The sequence below is a fragment of the Chamaea fasciata genome, unplaced genomic scaffold, assembly GCF_029207755.1.
Source record: "Chamaea fasciata isolate MVZ Bird 193981 ecotype frontalis unplaced genomic scaffold, bChaFas1.0.hap1 SCAF_1, whole genome shotgun sequence".
Classification (NCBI taxonomy): Eukaryota; Metazoa; Chordata; class Aves; order Passeriformes; family Sylviidae; genus Chamaea; species Chamaea fasciata.
Window position 1 is genome coordinate 94,351,482 of NW_027094086.1, and position 20,471 is coordinate 94,371,952.

General features: G+C 35.3%; 1 protein-coding gene across 4 annotated transcripts in view; it reads left to right on the forward strand.

The window, feature by feature from the left end:
• Positions 1–20,471, forward strand: part of ATP9B (ATPase phospholipid transporting 9B (putative)) — a 156,856-nt gene that overhangs the window by 66,042 nt on the left and 70,343 nt on the right. For all 4 annotated transcript variants that reach the window (XM_066189516.1, XM_066189536.1, XM_066189525.1 and 1 more), the window contains exons 9-11: positions 3,475–3,555; positions 10,764–10,839; positions 17,828–17,904. In XM_066189516.1, the coding sequence (XP_066045613.1) occupies positions 3,475–3,555; positions 10,764–10,839; positions 17,828–17,904 (234 nt within the window). The remainder of the gene's footprint in view (positions 1–3,474; positions 3,556–10,763; positions 10,840–17,827; positions 17,905–20,471) is intronic.

Consider the following 20,471-nt stretch of genomic DNA (forward strand, 5'->3'; position numbering starts at 1 on the left):
TGCTGATTTATATCAGAAGATCCATATGGCAGTAAACAATACCATTTACATTTAATTAGTTTTATTGAACCAAAGGGTAATTTTATTTGCAATGAACTACATGTTATGATTAAGAATGTATTTTAATGATCTCTAAGTAAGGTGAACAAATGTTGCCCTTGACCTAATAGAGGAGATTTTTCTGTTATTGATAACTGTGGTGATTTTTAAATTGTGAAATGCAAAGGAGAACATTTTCATTATTGTACCATCACAAAGTCATTTTCTGACTTGCAGTGTAGAAGAATGAAATGCAGTCTTGTCAATTATTATTTTTAAGTATGAGATAATAAAATGCTTATCATACTTTTAAGAAAGACTAATCTACTGTTATATAATAAAATATTTTTTTGAGATTCAAGTCTTTCATGTAGTTTTTTAATCTACAACTGTTACAATGCCCACCGAAATGTGTTTTTTGTCTTGAGCAAGAAAATAACTGAGGTCATTTGCCCTTACTGCATCCTAAAAGTGATGTAATTTTAGATTTAGAATACTGTTTCCATTGAAGGTATCAGTAAAACTATTTGGCTACAGTGAATCAGCAGTTCAATGTATTAGCATGAAAATAAGTCTTTACTGAAGCTGAGTTTCACAAATCCTCAGTTCGTTAAATTATTAATAAAAAGCAGTTGCCTTTTCTAAAAATAATAGAATCAAATTCTTTGCTTAAGGTAATTTCCCTTTCCCCTGCTTTTATATAAGGGAAAGCTATGACATAATATAACAAGGTATTTTTTTTCTTGCCTAGTGAACAGAAATTATATTTAATGTACATCATGCGTTCAGATCTTGATGTCTCTTTGTTAAAGTCGCCCTCACAATTTCTTTCAAGACACTGAGAGGAGAAATGCATAGCTTCCATACTGGAAAAGCAGCACTTGGTGAAGAAACATCTTTGTATTACAGTAACTTTTTCTGGTTGTTGAATGGAGTTCATAGCAAATTAGTCTTCTGTAACTGTATCATTCTTCAAATTTTTCTTTCTTTAACTCATACTATAAAACTGTTGTGTTTTATTGGCCTGAGAATAGTAATACCAATAATGTGCAGATCTCAGTTTTTCACAAAGATAAGTAAGTTTGTTTCAGAGTTGAAATTCAAAAAGGAAAAAAAGGAAAACACAAATTTAGGTGTTAAATCAGAAATACAAAAGGGGGGCTAAAACATGAAAAGACACCAAAGGAGTATGGTAGATAGAAATTTTTACATTTGAAATGTAACAAAGGAGAATATCACAGTAGAAGAAAAGAGAAATATTAGAAACAAGGAAAATATATTACTGTACAAATGCCAATTCACTTTAAAAAGGTGGATATTTCTACTTCCTTTTATTTTAATTTTGCTTCCCTCTAAGACATTCTTTGAAAAGAGAGAAGTTGACGCATTTCACTAGCAGTTTTTATTGTGTATATGAGCATGTGTGTGGTATTAGTTTTCTTCTGTGTTATTCACTGCTGAGAGACTCTTTATTTTTCTTTGCATAATAAAGCACATAATAGCTTAGATTATCTAAATTGTAGGTGATAACAGATTGGAGAGAAGTGAATGATGAAGATATAGGACACCACCTGTGTATTAGTTTCATATGAATTATTTCTCATGAACCTGTTGAAAGTAGGTTGGAAGAACAAGGGTGCAATGAATGAACTTCGTGTGATAGACTTCAATAAATGTCTAGTGGTTTAGGATAAAGATAAGTTGTGAGATTCAGTGTTCAGATTTCATTCATGTTTTAAAAAGCATATGAAATATAAAGTGTGTGTGTTTTTTGCACCACACTTTTTGCAACACATTTGGTTTTTATGAGAGATTTCTTGTCTGCAGAATATAAACACAATTCCTTATTTATAGAGCTACCCATTTTTAAACTAAAGTCAAACGTATTTCATAAATGTAGATTAGATTTTAAGAAAACATTCATTTTGATAAGGAAAAGCAAAAATATAGTGATATTAATCGATCATTGTATCAGAGAAACTAAAGTATATAAATATGTAGGGCTTTAAGACATTAACACGGGCAGACAATTGCACCTTTAGTTAATTTTTGTATTGTTCAAATTTTGAAACATAATTGCATTCAAAATTTTGGGAAAAAAATAATGGCCTACTTTTAAAAGTAGCATTTGAGCCAAGGTGTGGTTATATGTCCATGAAAGAGGCTGTAAAATTAATTCTGCTTACGAAGGAAGCACATTCTAGCTGGCATGAACAGGATATTGTACCCATGTAATTTGGTCCCCAGAGGTGGTGTTTGATTAGCCTTTTTCAAGATTCATCTAGTAATAAGGGATGAAGATAACCCAAATTATTAGGTGCTACATAGAGTGGGAAAGTATAAAACCTTGCATTTGATCAGAGGTTAGAATTCTTAGATCAACTGGGACTTGGAATCAAGCATCTGCTCCTCTCCAGAGTAGAAATTGGATTGTTGTGTATCCATGCATGAATGCTCAACTCCTTTTGAAATCCCTTTGCTGCTGTTGGTCCTGACCATCTAAAGAGCACCAAAAAGTTACCTTTTGTGATTGAAGAATTCCTTTGTGTCAGGGTTTTAGTCTGTAGTATTTTTTCTGTGGAAGATGGATGTTTTCGAACAATTATTTGATGAAATAATTGTTTCAAAATTTGAAGGTGAACCTCCCTGGGCCTCTGGAGACAGCTCTTAAGATCTAACAAACATCAGATTGATCAGATTTTTTTTTCTTTTGTTTATACTATACTGCCATCTATTTATAGAGGCTGCTACTGTACTGTCTTAGGAGTTTCCTATTCTTCTTAGTTTTAGGGTAGGAAGATTAATGGATTGTTTGCTGTCATGAGTAGTGGTACCACATATATTAGACCAAATTTTATCAGGCTAGTTTTGATGTATCCCTGAATTTAAACATTTGAGTAATCCTGTTGATGTAGTCAGGCTTTCCTGAAGCTGATAGGGTTTTCTCATGAGGTTTTCACAGAGGTGCTACAGCACCTCAAATCCATTTCATTGTTTCCTCTTGTGCTCAGTTGGCTTTGTCCATGCTGGAGAAATTTTTTTTTCTCTGTTTCATTAAAAAAACCCAACAAACAAACAAACCAACCTCTCTTCCTCCCTCACTTTATTTTGAAAAGGACAAATATCTGGAAAATATTTTAAGATTACACTATTAATAATTAAAATGGGACTGTTAAAAGAAAATAATTTAGATAAAATGTCTAACTCATATTGTAAATGTAAAAGAGTTTAGTGTTTGAACTATCAACACATTTAGGATATCAACTTGGAACTGATCCCTCTATAGCAAGACGTACTGGAAAAAAACACCATGTTTCTTAGTTGGATAATAATTGTGTGAGCTTAGTTTGGGGTGGGTTGGTGCGGGTCATAAACTGGTATCTTTACCAGGTCTTTAAGTTTAAGTAATAGTAAGTACATTATTCTGTTTTACAGGATCTCTTTTCAATCAATGCTTATGTCTATGCTCAGAAGCCACAGCTGGATATCCACAGTTTTGAGGGTACCTTCACACGGGTAAGTAGTCCATGTAAATACATGTTCTACTTCCCTCTTAAATACCTCAGTCCTACAGGTAGTGTCAGCATTGTATCAGATCTTTCCTTGGCTTTACAGCAGTATTTTTTTCCTATCTTCCTGCCATGGCCATGCTTCATATAAAAGATACCCTGTTTAAACGTATTGCAGAAAACTAATGCATAAGTAATATCTGAAAAAATCAAATTTGGAGAGTTGAATATTTGTTGGTTGACATCACTTTAATCTTTGAATGTGAAACTCTTTGTGAACAGTATACTTGGTTTCCAGACATCTGACCTATTGTTCATATATGTCAGAAACAGACAAGTTGAATAATAACAGTAGCCTGAGACAATGCATCTGCTAGTTCATGTGCTATAAAAGTGTGCCTTGTTTAACAGCATTTTTGCTGTACTTCCAAAGTTCAGTTCTCTCAACAATTAAAAATAAAACTAAAAGCTACTTATGGGGCTTTTTATTTAATCTCTTCTCCAGAGATAATTAGATTCAAAACTGATTATGAAAATAACAATGCACTAATATCGATGACTTGTTTCTGTTGTTTTCAAGAGGTGGCCTGCTAAAGTTGAACCTTTAAAGCAGTGTCCCAATAGGTAGTAATATCTTTTTTTTTAATAGATTTACAGTTTTGTAGCAGTATGTTAGCAGATATAGTGATTGTTCTGTTAATTTTAGCCAAACTCAGTGGTGGTAGACTCATTCCTCTTAATGGTTCGTTTCTAAAATAATTTGAGAGAATTAACTGCCGAGGAGGTAAAGAGAAGGGTTTTTTACCTGTGACTCAAATTGGTAATAGATTTTTTTTCTGTAACTGGAATTCCACTTCACAATTGTAAATACACTGATGAATGAGATATTGCAGCTCTCGAAGACCAATTTATACCCCTTACATAGTCCATGCTGCCTACAAAGTGGATGTCATTTGTTCACACCTTCCAAAGCAGTAAGCAACAGTGTTTACTTAAACCTTGTATTGACCAATTGTCCAAATGAAACTTCTATTAATAGCTGTAAATTCATAATATTCTTCTCAGTGGCTAAATGTATACTTTCCTACATATCTATTGAACTCTTTGGAATTTTTTTTAGCACCTCTGGTATAAGTAATTGAGACATTGGGAAATCATCAAAATAATTTGAGTTGCAGGTTCTGTTTGTACACATCAAAAGAGCTATATGATTCAAACATTCCAATATGTGTAAAAAACTGGTACATTTTATGCTTTCAGGATTGCATAAATTTTTTTGGGGGTGCGTCAGTAGCAAGGATAGTTTGAGCTTCTATGTAAGGCATCTTAGGGCATTGCCCTCAAATTTCATTCACAGTGAATCATACTAGAGATTTTTCAAAGGTTGTTTTTTGTTAGTGATGTGCCTTCTGCATTGTGAAATGTTGTTTTAGGACACTGGTTTACTGATTTATCTTTCTGCTTTTGCTGTGAGCCCTTGATTCTTACAATAAATCAGTTCTTGCATCTAATTTGTATGTTACGTTAAAGCAAAAAAATTAGTGTGCTTAGTGATGCTAATGCATACATTTTTTCTACTAAAGCATTGATGTTCAAAGAATTCCTGCAAGGGTAGGTTGACAGGGTAATAGCACATTGATTTTTCTTTTTCTTTTTTCCCCCCATTAGGGAGACAGAGTACTAACAATGTAAAAGACAAACTTAGATAATTTCAAAAAGTGTGCGTCCATAAAAGAAACCAGAAACTTGGGAGCACAGTGCTGGAGTTTTTATGAGTGAGCAAGTTCTAAGCACAAATCTGTCCACAAAAAAAGTGAGAGCTGACAAAGGATATCTTTTGCAGAACACCTGCATAATCATGTCATGGGGCATAAAAACTTTGCCATACTCTAGTGGTATCTGCCAGCTTCACAAGAACTTGTTTTCCATTATTCTCCATAGATTTTGGTGTGTTACATGCAGTCAGGGCATGAAAGTGAGTGCATGTCCTTGCATGATCATGTCTGGCCCTTAAATAATGGCATAAGTTAATTCCTCTCCTCCTTTCACATTAACTAGACAGCCTATCAAAAAACAATAGATGAACTAAATTAGTGTTTTGTGGAAATTTATGAGATAGCTTTATTTGTTCTAAGGGCATCATCCATGTCTTGGCTGAACTTATTTTTAAATAGTGGTGTACAGAACAAGGATGTAAGCAGATGTAACTACTAGAGGTTCTGTCTTGGTTTGAAAGACAGGTGTCTGCTAGGGAGGGGCAGGGCCTTCCTCGGAATGGAGAATTCAGATCCCGTCCCTCCAAATTATTATAATTTAGAAAATTAAAGGGACTTTCAGGCAGAGGTATGGGCATAGGAATAACAGTTCTTCACTAGTATGTATAACGAGACAAACAACAACAACAACCACAGCAATAATTATAACAGAACCAGGAACCTCGAGGGCCTTTGTTTCACAAAGCCCAGGGCAGGCTGATCTCTTGGGACTGCAAGAGCACCAAGCTGGAACGGTGGAAAATCTCAGGGTGGTGGATGAGATCAGAAGCTCATCGGTGTTTGCTGGAACGTCAGGGATGTCCCAGCAGGGTAGGGCAGTGCGGGGCCACAGAGTAGCAAAAAGCCTCATAGCAGTGCCAAAGAAGCCGCAACCGCGGGACAGGGCCGGCCCAGCAGGGCAGGAGGAGGGGCTCAGAATTCCGGGGCACAGGAGCAGATGATGATAGATTTCTCAGGACCGGATTTTCTGGTGACAGTGAACTCCTGCAGCAAGCAGCAGCTTGGCCATCCTCTCTCCAATGTCGAGAGCAAGAGAGTGAAGCTGCCTCCAGCCTTGTCCTTTACCTGCCCCAAAATTCATGTTATCTCCCCTCTGAGAGAAACTCCCAGAGACAAAAGAAGTGTAGCCAGGTGCTACAGCTCCTCTCCTTTGTCCCCTCTGTTCTGCTTGAGTACTTATAAGTACCCAGTAGTTAGTTTCCTAGCTAAGGGAAAAATTTATGGGAAAAATTCTGTAAATAAAAAAGAAACAAATCTAACCCAAACAGTTTCTCTTCTGTCTGATGTTCCTCTGTAGGCTTGATAAATGCGGGAGCTATTTTTTCAGTGTTGAAAATCTGTAAAAAGACAATAAAAGGCAACCATACTTCTTAACCCAACTTTTACCAGTTAGTGCCTAGAGTATTCTAGAGCATTACATCAGTGTGTATCGGCATAGCTAGTATTATTTAACCTTTGCTTACTTCTGTATAAAATCATGGAAAGTCTCTCTTGCTTTTAACCTTGGCTATTTTTTGTTTAAATTTGTGTTTTTCTTTCGCTATTCCCTTAGGAATATTTTCCTTTTATTTCTTCTGTATTGCAGTTCTGTGCTGTCCCTCTGTGCTGAAAAGGGTGTTTCTTTTACTTTGGAAATATATCTTATTTTTTATATTCTAACAGCAATCTTAGAAAATAAATGCCATTGAGTTTGGTTCAACTACTTTAATAATCTTTCTTTTTTCAAATGGTACAGGACTATATTGTATTATATATAATTTTTTTACAATATAGCATCTTGTTAGATGCTTAAAAAACCCTACCCGGATGCAAAACCTGGTGCACATAGCTGTATTCATTTATGAGTAGAATCCCTGGCCTGACACTAATTTTACAGATGTTTTCTTAGGTATGTCTTGCATTTTAGTAGAGAGAACGGTAAGTTATTTTTTAAATTCATGTTTGCTGTTAAAGAATTACCTGTTTTGAAGCAATGGTTGTGTTCACTTCAGTCTGGCTTACTTTTATGTTGTCAATGAAGGGAATGGCATTAAGTTTTGCAAATCCTTTTGACTCCCCTTCCTTTATGCTGGCAGTAACAACTATACAGACAGCTTGACTAGGGAGGTAATGTGTGTGGAACCTAATCTGACCCTGTCCAAAACACATGCCAGTAAAATGAACATAGCCAGAAAAATTAACTGTGGGGTTGGACTGGGGAAGGAATCTCTTTCAGAGATTCAAGTAAATTAATGTGTATTCCTCTTTCCTACAAAAGTTGATGGGGGTTGTTGTGCTGCATCCTGTCATACAGGAACAGAGATAGAAAGGGTCAAATAGAAGTGGTACACTGGTTCACTCAAGGATTATGTATTTTGCCTCAAAGACCTCTCTTCGTTATTTACAAAAATTTCTAAAAAAATATAGCTTTGAAACGTTTTAAATGAATCCTTGAAATTTGTCATGATCCTTGGTCAGCTGTATTGTGCATTCATGAAAGGACTTAATGAAATTAATTTTAAAAGGACTGAGAATGGGTTGTATTCAATTTTTATTTCACTGATCATCTTTCCTTTCTCTCTGTACATGCAAGAGCTGCAGACTAATTTCTGAAAAAAAAAAACCCAAAAAAACCCCAAACTATATGCAGTTTAAACCTCTATGATCAATGCTGCTCATGGATTAAAAAAACTGAGCCTGAATATGAAGATTGAATATAATACTGAACTGCACTATTCTGATAATGAACTTAATTCAGAACTCAAAGACCAAAAAACATATAGCTGCCAAATGAAATTCCACCCAGCAGACCTTAAGTGGAAACTTTGTCAGGTGGACAAAGAAGTTCTTGTATATCAAATTTCTGCTATGAGAACAAGTGATGGAGTTCATTTAACCCAAAACATACATTGTTCTGTTAGTGTCAGAAAATTTGCAGAAATTTCTCCTTAACAGAGGTGTGGTCTCACTCAGGAATTGCAGTTCTTGTCCTTCCCTGCTTCATCTATCCCTACCATCTCTCCAGAAGTACAAATGAAAATAGAGTGAAACAGCTAAACTCATAACCCTTAAATGCACCTTGTATTTTTTATTTGAGTAACTTATGACAAAAGAAAAATAAGGGTAAGTCATCATCTGTTTGGGCATGGAAGGTGTGGTATTTGGGAAATGGAATGAACTGTAGAAAGCTGAAAATGTTAGGTGAAGGTATAAAGACATGAAAGTACCTTAATGAAATAAGCAGAAGATAACTGTTTGGCCAGACCATTCTGTGGATGAGCATGAGTAGAAAGAGAGAGAGCTCATTTGGTGTTTTGCTATTTTGAATGACCTAAAAGAAGGTATTTCACAAAATCTTGTAGCAGGGGTAGACATCGAACAAGTGATTTTTTCCTGAGCCTGTTGTCAGCTCTTCACAATCATTGCAGGGCTTTTGATTTCTTCTTGTAATATGGAAGAGTTTCACAATTGAGTCTTAAAATCTGCTAACTAAAAAATAAGGGAAAACAAATAATTTCCCTGGCTTAGTATCCTGTTCTTGACAATAACCAGAAGCAGAGTGCTGGGAAGCAGAATACAACTAGAATAAGGACACAGTAGTACGTCCTCAAAAGAGCCATCTGTGTCTTAACTCAAGATGTGGGAAATTCATGAGTTAGAGCTGTTTTCTGTAAGTAACCTACAATGAATTTTCCTTCTCTAAACTTACCCAGTTCACCCTTGAACCTGTGTAACCTTTTAACATTGAAATGGGAGGAAGTTACACAGGTTAAGTACATATTTAAGAATGATTGCCTGTTATTTTAGTTTTGCTGACTTTATTTATGACTTCTTTCTTCTTTGGTAAAAATAAGCAGTATCTATCCTCCCTTTTTAGGTGCCTGTTTCATACATGTCTGTCATATTCCCCATTAGAAATCAGGTATATTTAGTCATATCTAGTATGGAAGCTATGTTGACCTCCCTTGTTGCTCTTTTTGAACATTTTCCAGTCTTTACTTTCTGTTTGAAATAAACACAAGAAATAATCACAGAACCCAAATAATATGGGAACAATTATAAATCAAACCAGGAATCTAAGCATTAAGGTTTAGGAGTATAGCAAATAATTCTTGCAGTACTAATTCCTGAGGTAAGAATCAAAAAATAATTCTCCTTTTTCTTAATTTAAGGCTAATCTTATAGAACATTGATGATTTTTCACAGAATCACAGACTATTCTGAATTGTAAGGGACCCGCAAGGATCATCAAGTCCAGCTCTTAAGTGAGTGGCCCATAATGGGGATTGAAGCCATAACCTTGGCATAATTAACGCCATGCCCGAACCAAGTAAATCACAGGATCATCAATATAAATCTTGTTTAAAAATTTGTAATTTTCTTCTTGGGGCTAATTCCATATCCTCCCTCTCTTCACCTCTGTTTTTGACAGAATGGTTCTCCATGCCTTTTAAACAACAATTTTTCCTCACTTAAGAGAGTAAGAACTATATTTTCCTTGCTATATAGGGATCTCTTGATCTATGCACGAAAACTTATGTGTTTAGTTGGAGATTTTTCTTTTTTTAGAAACAGAAATTTCTATGCAGCTCATCCTGTGCTTGGTGGTTGTTTCAAAATAGAGATGAAAAATGGGCGTCGGTTTTGATTATTGACAATATGTAGAATTTATTGTGTACTTTGATAAATAAGTCATTTCCCCTTTCTTGCAAAATGTTTAGTGACAATCTGTAATTTGATCAAATACACTTGATTATCCTACCTCCTAAAGTTTCCTTTAGTTGTAAACAGCACATTTCACAGCTGCTAATGAGTAACAAATCTGTACATGCTCCAAATTGATTATGAGAGACTGTGTTTACAATCTGCAGATCATTATTGCTTGGGAGGAGAGAGGGGAGGAAAAAAAAGGGGAAGTTTAAAGTAATCATGGAAGCAATTTTCTATTGGAGGTATTTTTCCAAGGAGAATATATTTTATAAGCATGTGGTAAGATAATACAAGCCTGCATTTCATTTTAGAAGTCTAAATATTTTTCCCTGAAGTTTATGTAGTGTTTATCAGGTGTAGAATGATGATGACCATAACTTACTGTATGGATTATTGATTATTTAAATACAGAATAGGGTGTTAATTTTGGGGAGTTAGTGTTCATAACTCACCTTAACTGCACGCTGTAACATACTGTTCTGCAGTTTGATACATCTAAGGAAAAGAATATGTTACTTTTAAAATAATTCTGACTAGTTCTTTTAATATGATTGGATAGAAGTAATATGAACTTCAAACATTATTTCACTTTGTAGAAAGTCATTTGTGTCTGTGTACGTGCAATGAATGCTATCATACAGTGAGTGGTACAAGGATGCAAACATCCTGTGTCAGTTATTCAGGTGGTTTGACATGGTTCTGAAATTTTCGTGATGGTGATTTACTTAGTAGCTGTTCTTATTTTTAACAGGAAGACAGTGATCCTGCAGTTCATGAAAGCCTAAGCATAGAAAATACATTATGGGCAAGCACTGTTGTTGCTTCAGGTAAGAGCTGCAATACAAAGCTGCTAATGTATCTAAATACTTCCATGGAAGTGCATCCTTATTTTTCAAAAGCCATTAATATTTCATATTGTAAAATACATTTACCATCCAGACTATTAAACTGTTGCTTTTCTGCCTTCCCATTGGTTTCATCATGCTGCTCAAAATATTTTCATGCATTTTTAATCCCCCTTAATAGCTTTGGAGTTTTTTTAACTTAAATTCTGATCTTTCAGTAGTGCAGCCCCTTGTAGCCCACTGAAATCACTGACCTTTTTGATTTAATTAAAACATAAAGTTGTAAGGTGTTTAGTTCAGCTCACAGTGGATGCTTTTCCCTGCTGAAAAGCAAGGGTGGTTTTGCATTTTTTAGGAGTTTTTCTTTTATGTGTACTCTGTGATTGATATCTTCTATTAGGCAAAGTCTTAATCAGAAAGAATAGATGAGTTATAAAGTTATGTACTTTTAAAATAGTGGGATCTAAATATAAGTACTATTTCATATATGTCCCAGATATTATAAATGAGTACACATTAATAACTAGATGCTGTATTCAGACCTTAAGCCATTGTAAATTTTGGGGTTTTAGAGCAGAAATTTATGTTCTTTAATTTTTGCTCTATGTAAGAAAAATCTAAAGAGCTGTGGTTATTTTTCTGCATGAAGACTGAGAATAAGGAATTGAGAGAGCATGATTTCTGAAGAGACCTAGGATTTAAGATGGGGAGTTTGAACAACTGGGAACAATCGAGAAATGGGAAAAAAGTAAAATTGAGTCTCCAGCTAAATTGTAAAATTAGTCCCTACTGTGAAGATTTCTTACATCACTGAGGGGCCCACTGGAAGGCTGTGGGGAAGAGATTAATTCTGAGGAGGTAGCAAAGGAGTCTGCAGCTGAGCACTCCTTTCCTAAGTGCTGAAAAGTTAGTCATGTTCTTTGAGTCTTAGTGTTGTTTGATTTGACTGCCCTGGAAAACTATTCTCTCTAAAACGGTTTGGTCAAATGGATGATGCCTAAAATTATCCTCAGTTAGGTTTTTAACTTAGGTAGCCAAGATCTTTAACTTTGTATAAAAAGATGCTTCTCATGAATTATAAATTTCAATATCCTGCAAACTTGGTTTGAGTTTTCTTTTCCTCAAATCTATGTATGGATGAAAACTACATTCAAAAAGTATGCATTTGCAAAGTCAGTAATTCTGAATCAGTACATTTGAATTTTAATTGAAAGCTGTTCCTGTTTTCATTTCCAGGGTTTTGTTTGGAAGTGTAGCTATTGACTGCTTGCTATTGATCTGCTATCCAAATTTGGCACCCATAATAATGGAAACAGTGCTCCTTAAAATTTATACCTTAGGATAAATTTGAGGTTTTTACTTCTGAGGGGTCTTGTGAAAGTGTAATTATTCATGAAGGACTTTAGTTCAGTATTAATGATGGCAGTGGAAAAACACAGGAAAAGATAATTTTCTTTTTGGAACATAGTTTTTAACAGTGGAATAAGACTTTAAGGCAGACTAAGGGCAAACTCAATAATACAAATTAAAAAATACTGAATGGCTCTTCAAGACTGTAACCCCTTCTGAAGGGAAAAATAATGTGATCAAGAAATTAAAAATGGTGTCATGGTGTGCATACAGAAGTTAGCTTGAATTAAGGTACCAGACAAAAATAATTTCCTTCAGTAACTGATTTTTAAGACATTAATTTTATCTAACCTTTGGCATATCATTCATTTCGCTTACCTCATTTCATGTATTAACTACAATTTAATACCATGATAATGTGCTTCTCTCATATAAGTACTCCTTGTCCTGTAGGGCAAAAATCCAGATCTTAAGAATTACTCAGGATCTCTGTGGATGTAATTTTAGGATTAGATCGGATTAGCCCTTTAGCAAAAACTAGGAAATTATTGCCTTCAGTCTGTTGCTTATCTAATAGGGCATTTATAAAGTCTTAGAGGTACGCTGTGCATATAGTCATGAGAAAGACCATAAGGTAAAACATGTAGCAAATTGTTAAAATTAAGATGTTCTAGATCTGGTTGATAACTGATGTATCATTCAGTTGTTTCTATCTCACTTCCAAGTTGAATGTACATAACTAAATTGGAACACTTGATGCTGAGCTAATTAAATTTGCTTGAGTTTTTTTTAAAGTAGACTTCATAATTTAATTTCCAAGATTTGTGACAACTGAAAATCTTAATAAAAATGCTGGTCACTGTCTGACCACATTATAAACACCTGTAAGCTGACTTGCTTTAACCTGCCATGGAAGGATATCAAAGGTGGACTCTGCCTACACAAGTTTGCAGGTACCTCTGCATTCCCTCCTCTATTATAATCGGTCACAGCCCTTAATTGTATCTGAAAAATCTAGTAGAAGAATATGCTTGTGCACAGCTTCTACAGACAAGTGACATTAGGATTCCATGAAAACAGAAGAATAAACAGCCCGTAGCATGTGAAAGTGTGCAGTTTTTCTACTCTGTAGTCAGCTACCTCACCCACACTTGTGTCTGATTTCAGTGTCCTTACTGTCTAGGTTCACAGTTTGGTTACACACAGGTATTTTTCACCAAAAAAAGTCGATGACATCAGTGTGCAAACCTAATAATTCTATTGCTATTCCACTTTGGTTCAAGAAAGGCGGTTTGAGGCCTGAGTCCAGGTAGTGGGGTGTAGAGTTCTTCCCTGCAATGTTTCCTGTACATCTCTTCATTTACCCTAAGACTCTTCAGTGTGACAGTCTTTAATGAAGTCTGGCTGGGAAGGCTGCTTCATCCAGTGCTCTCTAAGCAGCGTGAACATCATCTGTTACTAAGCTAAGCAAATGTGTGATTCGTTGGGACCCTGTCAGACCCTTTCCAACCCCTTGCAGGTTGTTACAGTGTTCTGGGTCAACCTTGCCCTCTTATCTTGACATATTACTGTCTGATGGTGTCGGTCTCAGGAGTGGAGACAGAGAGCCACATCACTGATGCCCAGGAAAGGAATATGTACCTGAGTTGCAGATACAAAGTCTTAATTAATTTTAAATATGGTTTTGTATAGGACATACAGGATAATTTTTGGGTGAGGGGGCTCTCTTCCCAGTGATTAATAGATGCTGAATTTCCTGATACTACTCTTTGACACATTACAAAAAACACATTGCGTCAGGTAAGATAGCCCACTATCTCCAGGATACTTGCCATTGCTATTTGTCAAGGTCATACAGAGGGTCAAGGTTAGGCTGGGGAATTATGTGGGGAAATACCTCAGAGAACTTGAGCTCTGGTTGCTGATGCCCTGACAGTTCCAGAAGAGAGAGACCACAAATCAATTATTTTGCAGATCAGTAACAGTAAATTTAAGTGTATTAAGGTTTCAAGAAATCCTATCAACTGCATCTTGAACACAGATTACCAAAGCTCATGAAAATATCAGAATTCTACAGTATTGGATTCTACAGAGACAAAAAGTACCTATTGCTAGAGCAGTAGAAGTGACAAGAAAAGTATTTGGTATAATTTAAGACTTTTTATCTTCTTCATGAATTTTGGGAACCAAAAAATGGATTCAACAAAATTGTGTAATACCAAACAACTCAAAAGTAAACTATTCCATGTCATTTTTTATATCAAAATATAATGTTCAGGAGAGTGAGATTACTCAAATTTGTACATTTGGGAGGCATTTACTTTCTTTGGATTTAGTATGTCTCTTTACCCCTTAGAATAACAATAAGCTAAATGGAGGGGGGGGGGGATCCATTTTACCACACCTAATATATACCCAGTTTCAAAATTGATAGTTGAGATATCTAAATGGAGATTCCTACTGATATCCAATCTGCAGGGCTTTCTGCCCTTTGCTGTAAAGCTCTGACAGGGATCTGGTGACCGCCTGTATGATGTTTATCCTAACCCTTGAAAGGACAAAGATTAATGTGCCTGGATCACATTGGAAGCCTCTGGCAGGGATGGAAATCGAAAGCCTTTCTTTGAAGTCCAGAGCATGCAGTCATCCTTTTGTTCTTCTTTAATAAGTGAGATAGGAAAAAATATTCTGACTTTTCCAGTGACAGGCAGCATTCCAGCAGGTTTTTAAAAAGTAGCAGTAAGGCACAGTCTCTGTCATTCTTAATGTCTGTATTGTCAATGTGGAATTAATAATGGTACCTGAAGGAAAAGAAATTTTGGTTAGTGAAAACTTGCAAAACTGCTGTCCCTAGAGAAACACCTCTAAATATAAGAAAATAATTTTAACCACTCTGTATTGTGAAAACATCTTAATTTATCTTTGATTAAATTACTTATCTTTCAGATCATTTGTGCTTGTGGCATCAATGACTCTGGTGGTTGTGTTTATTGAAAACTTCGGTAGGTTTCATTTCAGAATGGGAGAGAGGAAAGTTAGCAGCTAAATTTTAAAAAGCCTCAAAAGGTCCACTACAGTATGGGCTTTAGGTTTTTGTTCTCCACTTGTGGTAATGCTCAGTGTGCTTCAAATACTGACCAAGGTAATGCAGCTTTCTGAGAAACCTGCTGAGATACCTCTTAAGAGAAGATTTCTATTAATTAAATTGCATCATCATTTTGGCAGATGTCAGTCTTGTGAAGTCACTTTAGATAAAATCAGAACAATTTTATATAACTGCACAGCTGTCAAAAGTATTTTCTGCCAACTCCTACCTACAACTTTAATTAATTTGAGCCCACCCTAGTTTTTATATGGTTCATGTAGTGCTTGGGAGATAACAAAATTGATATGATCACACACAGGATTCAGAGTATGCCTGACCATCACAAATCTACTTTTATTTTTTTTTTCTAGGCCCACATTTGTTCTAGTCGTATCTCCTAACTTCTGTCCCCGTCATAAACCACTCTGCCCGTACCTATCAGTGATTGCCCAGTGTACAAGACCCAGTTTGCAGAGGCCCTGTACATAAAAATACGTATGTCGTTGCTTTTAATAAGCTGAGCTTTACAGTACAGCTATGCTTCCAGAAATCCCAGATTTGATTCAGTTCATGTTACTGGACACCAGAACTGTCTCTGGTGCAACCACTGCGGGACAACAATGAAACTAGGGATGGAGTTCCCTACACCAATGTACTTCAGATCTAAGGAACACTTAGTTACCACTGATACTGTGCTAATGCCAGAAAGTTTAAAATCTGAGATCAACAACTTGTTATAAACAGCAGTTTAGTCAGATCTAACCAAAATTCTGCTTGAAGTTCAGTAGTCAGAATGGAATTTATCTGACTTTCACTTTTGAAACTAACTTTTCAAGGAGCAAAATACGAGGCAAGTAGGCCAGTTGGTTTTTCTGAGTTGGCAGCAGGCTAGCCATGCAAAACCTTGTAGAAACATGCCATCTGGAATGTGAAGCCCTCCCCAGCTTCTATTGAACTAAATACCTATGAAGGCAGAGGTTGCTGTAGTGTTCAAGAGGAGATTCCCTACAGCCTATTGTCCAATATGTTCTGACTATTGGACACATGTCAGCTCAGGATCACTCCAAAATAAAGTGCCCCAAAGGGATATGTAGACATTGGTGGGAGACAATAGAAAAGGTTCAGAGATTATGGATTAGTGACTATTGGAGGAATTTTGGGGTGGCCTGGGCATTGATCATTGGATGTGAGCCAATGGTGCTATGCATCACTTGTTTCACTTGGGTTTTTGGGGTTTTTGGTTGGGGATTTTTTGGTTGTTTTTGCTTTTTTTCTCATTACAGTATTTATAATCATGAATATTATCACAAGTATTACTAGTATTGTTGTTATGTTTTACTTTGTTTCAATCATTAAACCATTCTTATCTCAATCCAGGAATTGTGATGGGTTTGGTTTTTTTTTTGGACAGGAGGGTTTGGTTGTTTGGCTGGTTTTGTTTTCTTTTTAATTTTTTCCTTATTCTCCTTGCCATCCTATTGTTGGTGCTCTGGGGAGGAAGTGAGTGAGCAGCTGCATAAAACTTAGCTGCCTGGGATTAAACCAGGGTGCATTCTTATTTTTGAGTAAATGCAGACATCTTTAATGCAAACATCTTTGACTATCATCTTTTTTGTCTTTGGGTGTTTCTTCAATTTTTTACAACCTGTTGCACTACAAAAGTAGTAGTAGCAGATCTTATATGTGGTTGTAATTGCCAAAGACCAATTAAGTTAATGTCAGACAAACATGTAATACTTCTACTTTTTTTAAAGTTTTCTGAGTGGGGAGTTTTTGAAAGTTATGTTTATTATTTTTTTATAGCATAGTGACCACCAAAAGTATCATGTTATTGCTTGTACTGCCATAAAGCCATTTCAGGTCACTTGATGAAGTATTAGAAATAATGGGAGGTTTTTTTATGCTAGAAAGTGTTATGCGACATATTAATAGAGGAATAAAATTTTGTTTAATATAAAAATTCATTTAGTGATGCTGAAGCCAAATTTTCCTATGCCATGCTGTAAAAATTGACTAAAAGATAATTAAAATGAAAAGATAATTTAAAAATTAAAATGTTTATAAGCTTATGAAGAGAATATTTCTGTATAACAGTCTATCAAAGTGATTAATTGGCTAAACCAGATTTTACATCATTATGGATGGCAGAGTTAGTAGGCAATTGGTGCGTGATGTGTTCAGCACCACTTTACTCACTTTCTTATTCCCTGTGCAATTATTGATGCTGTCTTAACTTCTGAAAACAGTTGGACGATATTTTAAGTTCAAATATAAGTTTCTAACCAGTTCCATTGGAAGTATTGTTTCCGTAAAAAAAGAAGCAAAGCACATTATCATCTTTATGAATATTCATTGCAGAAGTTAAAATGATTCTTCATTTTACATTCTGAAAAACAGCACCCACAGTGTTATGCTTAAATGTTGGAGGTATTTCATACAGGTGATTTGTTTAAGGAACTAAATTAGTGCAAGTTTTAATTCAGGAGAATTTTCTCTCATTTACTTGACACCTCTATTTTTTTGTTCATTTTTCAGGAACTGTAATTGGTGTTGTTATTTACACAGGCAAGGAAACACGAAGCGTAATGAACACGTCCAATCCAAAAAATAAGGTAAGTTAGTCTTACTCTGGAATTGCCAGATTCTGTTCTCAGAAAACTTAAATATAGATGTACCTAAACCCAAATATCTAGAAGTTTTTACTGTGATGTGTTTCATGTGTGCTGCTGCCTTGAATTTTGGTACAAGAAGTGAATTCTGCCACAGTCTCCTTTTGCAAGTAAAATTTTTCTTCCTTTAGCTAGCTAGTGGTGTTACAGGTAGTAGTGGGGGCATTTGTCTTTAAAGTATCAATGTTCATCTTCGGACCTTTATAATTCTGTCTCACAGCTAAATATTAATTTTCACTGCTCCCAGATTATTTCACTGTAAAGTATTTGGCTAAAGTACACAGTGGTTTTAAGGAGTGTTTATAACAGACTGCTACAGTTTATTCAGGCTACCAGTGGTGGTAGTACAAGTTAACTGATGTTCCAGTCAGTACCCAGAACACTCAGGGATTTTTGCAAGCAATTAAAATATTTTCAAGTGATTTTCCTATTAAGAAGTTACCAGAAGTTTCAGTGCTTCCCTCTGTACAAGATTCTTTCATTTCTAAACAAAGCAAATAGCTCTTCACTTAATCAGTAATGTTTCTAATGGAAGTTGGGGAGCACTCTCAATTTTAAAGAAATAAAACTTCAGCTGTGGGCTGTACCTTACCACCTAGACCTGTGTTTAGTAAGAAGATAATTATATTAAGAAAAGAAAAAATGATTGCACGAGGTTTAGAAAAAAAATCAACTGTGACAGGTTGCCATTTTCACGCCATTCATAATAAGTTGCTCTGAGTAGGAACATCAAGAGTGAAATGGTAATACAAATTGCTTGAGGCAGTTATTGCAGTCCCCTGAGTGTATTGATTTGTGTTTCTAATAAAGAGATGCTTTTAAATGTCTCATTGACAGAGACAGGTGATATGTACCATTACCAGGATTAAGATGGCCTTTTATTATTTTAATCTTTGTAACATGCATTTTAAAATAATAGAATAAAATGGAACCAGAATGTGTGCAGTGTATGGTTATTTTCTCTTCTACGTGATACAAAGACAAGCCCTTTAGTAACAGAATCTTTCTATTAAGAATTCTGAACAACTTCTGACTAATAAATAATTCTCACGGGTGTTTAAAATGAAATTATTTAATGTAATAAACTGATAAGGAAGTATGCATGAGTATAACATGCATCACGTAAATTCAGCAGATTCTGGGGATGTCTTAGGCTTTTAGTAAATGTTAAAGTTTTTGTATGTGACTATTTCAACAATAGTATTGGCATGGAGATTTTGTTTCTGGACTGAACAACCATGTTTAAAGCAGTAACCAACATTTAACATGCCCAGTAAGGATGAATCTGGGAACTGAAAACAGGAAAACACTTACAGCTCTCACAGCTGAGTAAGTGATAAAATAGATTACTGCGCTGTAAAAACTGGTTGTCATCATTTTTAAGATGTAGTTTTAGCTGTACCTTTTTGTGGAGTCTGCATCTTACTGTCTCTTTATCTTCTACCATGGGATGAGATTGGTTTGCATACTTCTGTATGATAAGACAGTTGCTGTCTGTAGGTGATACTTTGTGCTAGCTAGCCATGCAGAAGGTAGTCAAACAGTACTCAGTTGATTCCTCTTCTTTGTACTCTGGAAACTTCCTGTTTTCTCAAGCTTGACAATAATGGTTTCATGTTAGGTAGGGTATGTAGCATTAGGACCCAAAAGAAGGGCAAAGGGAGTCCAAAATAGCCTTTGAGAGTAGGAGATATATTACACTTGAGAGATTAAAGATTTGAACATTAAAAAAAGAAATTTGCATCCAAATCGCTGAAACAAAATTCAAATTGATCCATTGTGCTATTGCTGCAAACTTGAAAGAAAATAAGTCTGCAGCCTTTTCTGCTTTAGGAAAGAATTGTTTGAAATACTGTTTCAAACTAATTCTAAATGGCACATTGTCTCTATCTGCTGCTCTTTGAAAACAAAGACAAATAACATTTTAGAGATTTTCCTGTATAGTGTGTTGATACACTCTCATTGGAACATAGTTCAGTAATGCTGGTGTCTTCTTTCTCTGGGAGAAAGCAAACACTGAGATCTATGATTCCCAAATTACACTGTCAAACTGAAACTCATATGCCCAGAAATAAGCAAGAAATACATGGGCCTCACTCTTTTATCAGTCTTCTCTTCATTGAAATACAGGTAAGTGCTACAGTTGTATTTTTTGCTGGAGAATAACATTACTGCTGTACTTCATACTGTAAATTTGTTTTTTCTAATGGTAGATTTTTAGTTTTCCTTCTTAAGGGTAGATGCTTTTTGAATTAACCAATATTAAAATTTAGAGATGCAGACCTGCTTTATAAACACTCAGCAAAAGACTAAAACTTAAATAAGTTTAGGGAAACTTGCATAAGAAAAATTGTGAAATTTATGTACCTGTTCAAGCATGGGATTTATCTGTATGTTAAACTTAGAAGGATTTATTGTGTTTGCTGAAGTATTTAGTCATTCAAGCAACAATTTTCTTAACTTAAAGTCAACACTTACTTGTTTTATTACAATTGTAAAAATTGCTTCAT